At 38.4% G+C, this 7,865-nt stretch overlaps 1 protein-coding gene across 2 annotated transcripts in view; it reads right to left on the bottom strand.

The window, feature by feature from the left end:
- Nucleotides 1-2,572: 2,572 nt before the first annotated feature.
- The window catches only part of LOC121326476 (AP-1 complex subunit sigma-3-like), a 6,308-nt gene continuing 1,015 nt past the window's right edge, over nt 2,573-7,865 (bottom strand). The window contains exons 2-5 of one of the 2 annotated variants that reach the window (XM_041269756.1): nt 6,228-6,406; nt 5,452-5,560; nt 5,127-5,264; nt 2,573-3,319 (exon numbers count right to left, since the gene is read on the bottom strand). In XM_041269756.1, coding sequence (XP_041125690.1) covers nt 3,284-3,319; nt 5,127-5,264; nt 5,452-5,560; nt 6,228-6,406 — 462 coding nt within the window. In that variant the 3' untranslated portion in view covers nt 2,573-3,283. The other variant, XM_041269755.1, reaches the window with a different exon arrangement.

Genomic DNA, 7,865 nt, shown 5'->3' with positions numbered 1-7,865 from the left:
TGTTTCGTTTTTCATTTTGTAACATTAACTTGATTTTTTCTCCTTTCAAAAATAGGAGTTAATTAAAGAATGGAGGAAACACTTTGAAAATACGTCCCCTTTTGTTTTTATGACCTACTTGTTAAAGTCGAGCATACAAATCCTCTTCTGAAGTGTCCTGCAGCTGCAAAAGAAGTGAACTTATAGTGTGGTGACAAGATGAAAATAAATTCTGGAAATTTTTAGAAAAACAATAAAGCACTTGTGAGAGTGGTTGGGTTTACATGCACGTGAAAATTGACTCTACATCAATGACTCTACGACGTTGTCACGCAAATACAACCTGAAACAGCAAAAGAACATCCTCTGGTCAGCGTGACTTTAAGGGCAGGGTCAGAACAGACAAGATCCAGTTTAACTGTGAGAATCTCACGTTATTCCTCAATACTACAAGACATCCACGTTTCATTTGTGTGTGTGTGTGTGTGTGTGTGTGTGTGTGTGTGTGTGTGTGTGTGTGTGTGTGTGTGTGTGTGTGTGTGTGTGTGTGTGTGTGTGTGTGTGTGTGTGTGTGTGTGTGTGTGTGTGTGTGTGTGTGTGTGTGTGTGTGTGTGTGTGTGTGTGTGTGTGTGTGTGTGTGTGTGTGTGTGTGTGTGTGTGTGTGTGTGTGTGTGTGTGTTAAGCGGATACGGCGCCTGGCACTTGTACCGCAGCTACAGTCCCGCAGTCGCTGGCTTCTCTGAACAGGCAGGGTATAGGGACCGGCTGTGTGTGTGTGTGTGTCTTGAAAAGGTAACGAGACACAAATAAGTAATGCATGATAACTGGGATTGTGCGCGAACAATTAATTCTTTTTTCTGGTTAAATTTTTTAAATCTTCATGGCAACGCATGAAGCTCTCCTCGCGATATTCAGAGGAGTACTTGTCCTTATTACTAGGCAGCCACAGATATTTAAATATCCGCTCCCCTAAATGACTAAGAATTGAGAATCTACATTGGTACCGCTGTCTTTTTTTCCTAAATCAGAACACCATAGCTACGCATTTTCTGAAAAGTACGGCAAAAAACATCGTTAGGAAAGCTGTCATGACTTGTCCTTGTAAACACCGTCAATGTTGTTATAGTAATAGAAGACACTGGACTGTAAAGCATTGTCTATTTCATCTGTGTGACCCACTTTATAAACAGGCAGCGATTAAATCAAAATTTATGACACTGCTATAACAGAATTGCCAAAGCTTTAACCCTGGCTCTAGTTACCACATGTCAGGAAGTGATCTGGTGTCTAAATATTCAATACAACATAAAGACATATAGCTTTAACACCAGCCCTGCAAGAGCTAGTGATTCAAATCCTAACTCTCAAACCTAATTAAATCCAAGGGACTGAAGAGCCTTGAGATTCAATACATAGCTAAGCATTGTGTTGTATGTGGTCCTGCTGTGGGAAGCGTGAAGCAGCTCAGTAAGAAATGAAAGCATCCATCATTTATAGAGGTGCCCATAAGCACTAGCATGCTCTTATCTGCAATATCATTCCCCACAGTCAAATGCAATACTACTTAATGCTGATTACATGTTCAGGTTCTTGGTGCATAGACCAGACTCTCTTTAGTTCTGTATCTATTCAGGTGTGTCTGTATCCATTCAAATTACTTGGATTAAACAAAAAAACACAGTCTGCCTATCCTGTGCCTAAGAGTACATTTTGCTTTGTCACTTAGCACCTCCTCTTGGTGTTCTCACTGCTGTACATAAGCCTGCTATGAAGTATGATCACTAAAGCTGGCATCAGTTGTTGCTGCTTTTAAGGTTATGATAAGTTATTGTGTGTTGACACTTCTTCAATATAGAGGAGCACTGTTGAACAAAGGCAAAGTCCAGACAGCAAAAAATCATTCTTTTTTGATGGATGACAAATTTAAAGTCACAGACGGTTTAGTATATGGAAAAAATAAGCTTTATATCATTAATATACTCTATAGTAACAAAGTCAGCTTATTTTACACAGCAATCCTGTAAATACATCCCACAGCTTAAGAAACACACAACAACAGTTCCAGATATAAAAATATACTGTCAACTGAACCAGCCTATACAAAAAGGGTAATCAAAACAAATGCAGTAAAACAAATCTTATTTATTCAAAAGTTACTTCCTGCTGAACTTGCAGTCAAATATATTCACACACAGGCAATACTGCATTCCCCAACACAGCCTATCAGAGGCCTCCGTCTCATCATAATTATACAGTGACCTTTCTTTCCTCCCTCAAGTTTTAAGGGATCAAATTATCTAAGCATCTAAAATAAATGATTGAAACTGCAGTAGTAGGGGGGCATCCTTTTATATATATATATATATATATATATATATATATCTAGCTATTATATATCTATATATATGATATATTACAGTATTTAGTGACAGGGACCGTATTGACTACATTGTCTTAAGTGACAACAACTGGAATTGTGAAGTCATAATTCACTTTTACGTCAGAATTGAGAATTATCAGTTTCCTTCAGTTCACATTTCCATAAATTACACATTACAGAAAGTGTTTACAATTCCAACAATTACTAAAATACAAAGGTTAACAAATGTTTATTAAAATCCCACCTTACATGGTATTCAACCCACGAGTTCAGTTCTGTAAAATTCTCCTTTCAGTGCAGCTGGGAACATGATCATTATTTACATTGTGCAAAATCCATGGGTTACGAAAATAACATACTAATTAACAATAACATTTTGGAGATATTAGAGAGAGAGAAAGAGAGAGAGAGAGAGAGAGAGAGAGAGAGAGAGAAGTATAGCATTACAAGAACACTGTCAGTCCGTGGAATTGACTGCAGTCCATCTCATATGACCAACTGCCTCATGAAAGGCGTCTTAAAAAAAAAAAAAAGTATTTAATTACATTATCTACCAATATAATAGTTATATTCTGTAGTTCAATTTATTTAAATGTAGTTTGCCAAGCAGTGGCCTAAAATCGTACGTTTGTATTTCACAGGCTATGAAATATAAATCAATTTGTTACAAAAACAAAGATAACAAAAACACCAAATAAAGTATTTTTACAGAAGGCAGCTACCTTGACTACCTGAGTGATACTTGAACTGTACAAAATATAATCCATAAACACAAACACATGCAAGAATGAGGGAACAATCAAACTTCATTTATGACTGTGGCATAGAACACATTTCCAGTACAGTTCGATTAATCATTTTATTCTCAGTCAGTCGTCTTGTCTTCATTTCTTACAGCAGACACCTGTAACTGTGTACTCTGATTTAAAAAGCTGGTTTACTCATGTATTCTTCCATCGTCTAAAAGAAAAAAGAGATTTGCAAAAAGTATCTCTGCTCTTGTTTGCCACCTAGTGGACAATAATAAATATAAGCAACTGCAATACCATTCTTGCTATATGCATTGCACCCTGATTTCAATAAGCAAGTGATTAGCTTTTATAACCCTACCTTTCAAAGCAATTAAGTAAAAGTGCTGATCCACAATATATCACCATAGGAAAACTCTAAAGATGTCTTAAGCCTACTGTGAAATGTGAGCCAACTGTACAGCTAACTCTTAAAATATTTTGTGGGCATTAGGGGAAGTCATTGTGGGCCTGTAGTGAAGCGGTGTTTCTGCACACTGTGGGGTTTGTCTGGGTTGGATTATTGGGCCTCATGACAAGGAGATTTGCACCGAGTAGCGATTTCAGTCACTATAGGTGTTGAGGCCCAATTCGGAAACCCATAGAGGAAATCAAAACATCAGTTGTGAGCCCGTTTTAAACCCTAAGAGGTAATAGGAGTTTAGCTTCCACCCCTGTTAATGACATCAGCCAGATGTTCAGCAAAGCAGAAAAGGGACAGTTGTTAGCCTGGATACAGGTCACTGCAAGTCGTCCACATAACAGCACACTCCAAGTTGGACTTGTTCCCTATTAAAGAAAATACACACAGGTTCCCCCTCTCACTTCTAGCGATTCCCCTGATTCCTTCCTCTCACTTACTTTAACAGATTGATGCCCTTTACTCCACCATGAAAAGGTTGCATTGATGTGGATTTTGCAGCACAAGGGAAGACTGAATCACTTTTTTCTCCTTTCTTCTTTTTATTCTGTTCCTTTATTTCACCACACTGGTTCTTTACAAGATGCAGGGTAATTTGGCACACAGTTTACGACTCTACCATAGCTCTACTTGATAGGCAGCACTATCATTTTGATCAAACCCAGAGCCATGAAGTAAATCACTGTTTGAACTGGAACAATTAGTACTTCAGACTGGAATTCACAGTACAGCTCTCTGGGAGGAGGACAGGGCTGTGCTCTTGAATAATGTTCACTCAGCTCTGTACTGGACTGCAATTTTCAGGTCCTATTTTAGGAAATGATCACATCTCCCCCGGGATCACACTTTAACACTGAGCGACCCACACTCTTTCTCTCTGGTGCTTCGTGACTGCATCCTTCAATATTATTGTATAAAAACAGTAGCACAGGGCATATAATTTGGATATTGTTTTTTTTTTTTAATTATATACATTATTATTATTATTTTTTTTTTTTTTAATAGTTTTCCTGGCATAGGTGTAGAAAGACGGGCCAGGCTTTTCAGCGATGGACCAGCTGAGAGAATTTGAATACCGAGCTTAAGATTTAAATCAATTCTTTATTTCCAGCACACACACATACCTTAACATTAGAGTTAGGGTTAGGACCATAGAATAACTGCACTTATATCAATTCATTACATTTATCAACACTCAATACTGATGGGGAAAAAAAGAAAGTATTACCTTTAGAGTGTCAGTGGAAATCTCACTCACCATCAGGACACACCCTGTATCAGCAGCCATTATAAAAAACACACACAGGACAAGCTGTACACGGTGTGGTGCGGTGGTCTGGAGAACAAGCACGGATCGAAGAGAACGTTTCATGTGCTTGGTTCAGTTCAGTTTTACATGGGCCGGTCTTTCTGCACCACGTAAACAGCCTCACCCATCTTTCTGCACCTGTGCCTTTTTCCCTTCGGTAAAACATGAACACCTGCATTGCACCCGAGAAGTGGGCTGCTGCCGAAAGCTTATTACCTTTAGCAATGTATCTTTCATCCCTGGACTCACCTCTTGCATCAGATCAGACTCCTCTATGCATTTTGAAACTGACAGCTTTGACGTTTCTTGAACTTCTCCTCCGATGAGAAACTCATCAAGAATAAAATAGGCCTTTTCGAAATTAAAAATGATGTCCAACTCACATACCTAAAGACACAAATAACGATATCAAAATAGGATCAAGTTTCTACAAACTTGTAACAAGCAGGTGCTCTGAATTTTTTGGTTAAATAGCAGGTGCATAATACAGATAATTTCAATATTCAGTATACATTTCAACAAAGCATGTACTGCAGCACGACTGAACTTAAGAAAATGAGTTTGAAGAACTTACATTTCCAAAATACTTGTCCAAGAGTTCAATGTAACGATGCATGATTTCAATTGTCAAAAGCTCATTGTCCTGATCCTCCATTCCACAGCAAATATACAAGCTAGCGTATCTGTTTAAAAAAATAAAATTACACTGTGCTTTTATTCCCTTCGCTCCATAGCTTTCAATTCAGTCAAGAGCAGAAATTAAAAGTGCTTGTGGTTGCCGGTTTGCGCCCAGCTTCCTTCCAGTTACTCTGCCTGCAACGAAGAGTGAACCTTGAATTCACAGATGTACAGGCAATAGAAATGTCGACCCCATAACGGATTGCTCTGCGTTGAATTACTTGATGCAAGATCAAAAAGCTGGTAGTTTAAAATGCTAGGTGCTAGATGTGACTGGATCAGTCTGTTCTGTTGAAGCATTTTTAATAGGAAAGTTGTGCAGGGCTCATGTGAAAATGGTGCTCTCGTCATTCCTGGTGAAAGATTTCCTGTAAAAATGTGCACTGGGAATCCCAGCAATGGCATGACAATATCTGAAGGTGAGCCTCTGCAGTGAATTCCAGCACAGCACTGTTCACTGGCCAAATATGTTCTTCCTTGATAAGATTACATAGAAAAATACTGTAAAATATATATTTTTTACAAATAACCGATAAGGAGTTTTCCAGCTGTTTTACACACTATTTTGCCAGCAATGCCAGCAATGCCAGACTCACACCAGCACCACTAAGGTGCAGGTCTCTCCTGCTCTTTCCTCCCCATTCTCAGTAAAGTGCTGCACAGGAAACCTACCTCTTGTACACAATTTTCAAGTCTTTCCAGTCCATGAAGTTGCATGTCTTTGGCTGTCTTGCCAGCACACTCTGAGTCATTTCCCTTATGATCTTCATCTTCTCCCTTTCTTCAATGGCAATGAACCATTTCTGCAGCCTGAGCTTGCCCTGCCGACTGAAGAGCAGCATGAAGTGCATCTGAAACACAAGCAAGGTTAGAGGAGGGTCCTACTGTGGAGCCTGCTTTCCATCTGCTTCCCCTAAAGGTGTACAAATGATCAAAAACACAGATCCTACTTTGTGTTGTTTAATTACTTCACATTACCATGCATGAAGCCATTTCAGCGTGTTTATTATTCCATACCTTTTTCGTGCCATTGAATGAGCAGAAAGACATGCTATATCGACAGCTGTGCTCCAGTGTTGGCATCAGGTAAGGGGGTGCTTATTTGTCTTGTTTGCCAGTGCACCAATCTTGGTTCATATTGTACATTCTATTGCATACCCACATACCTTCTCTACAGATTGTTCTTGATTCATATGGTCTTTAGATAAATGAGAATAGTTCTTCTGACCATGCGTCAGTATGCTGTGAAGGTTGTGGTTATACTAGCTCTACACAATACAGCCGCTGAAGTCTGATGTATGCCCATTCAGTGACAGAATGGAATAGCTTCCTGACCCCTTGGGGAAAGAACAGCAACATACTAACAACATTTTCACGGGAACCAATCCCGTCCCGTAGACCTTAATGTTAATGGATTTCAGATATCAGCAACTGACTGCCACTTATTGACACCTTTTTTTTATTACAATTTCTATGGCTACTATCACACGAATACATTGCGCGCACACAGAGCAGCGTCTACATCAGTTTCCATAACGCAGCTGTACATTTATTGAGTCTGATCGTCTGTCATCATAGCTTTCTATAGCCGATAAAGTTCAGAGTCTGGAGGAACTACATGAACCCGGTGGTAAACAAGTACGGGCAGCAAAAGGTTTGGCATCTCAAAATCAGTTTCATCCCACATTTTGAAATTGACTACGAAGCTGCACGCAAAATTGAGAGCGATTTCCAGATGGAGGTGGCAAATCATAAAAAAAAAAAAAAATCATTGGACAACTTATTTTAAAATTATGCTTCTGTATTAAATGTATGTCTTGGGTGTTTACCATTTTTAACGATATTGATAGTACGTTGTTGTAGTACTATGTGTATAATACAGTACTGTGTATACTTTCTTGTTTTACACATCCATGCAGTATTAGTAAACAGTTGTTTGTTCTGATATATATATATATATATATATATATATATATATATATATATATATAGATATATAGCATTTAAAGAAATAAAGAGCAGAAAATAGTGTAAATAACCTGATCTAGCCAACATGGAAATGCTCAAGGTGGCCTCCAAACTGTACCCAGTCATGCCATGTTTGTTTAACTATCTTTTAAATAAAGTCAATAAATAATAAATGCCATTTTTGCCTAGGAGCAGATTCTCAAAATAAACAAATATTCCCCAGGCGCAGTTAAATTGCTTTTGCAAATGTAAACATATTTGTCTTCCAAAGCAATCGTGCTAAGTAGGCAGCTTTGAAGCGAGGTATTGTCATAGCTACAATGTAATTTATTCCATTAATTT

Source organism: Polyodon spathula, chromosome 14, assembly GCF_017654505.1.
Source record: "Polyodon spathula isolate WHYD16114869_AA chromosome 14, ASM1765450v1, whole genome shotgun sequence".
NCBI classification, from domain to species: domain Eukaryota; kingdom Metazoa; phylum Chordata; class Actinopteri; order Acipenseriformes; family Polyodontidae; genus Polyodon; species Polyodon spathula.
The sequence above is the reverse complement of the archived record's forward strand: the minus strand, read 5'-3'. Positions and strand labels throughout refer to the sequence as shown.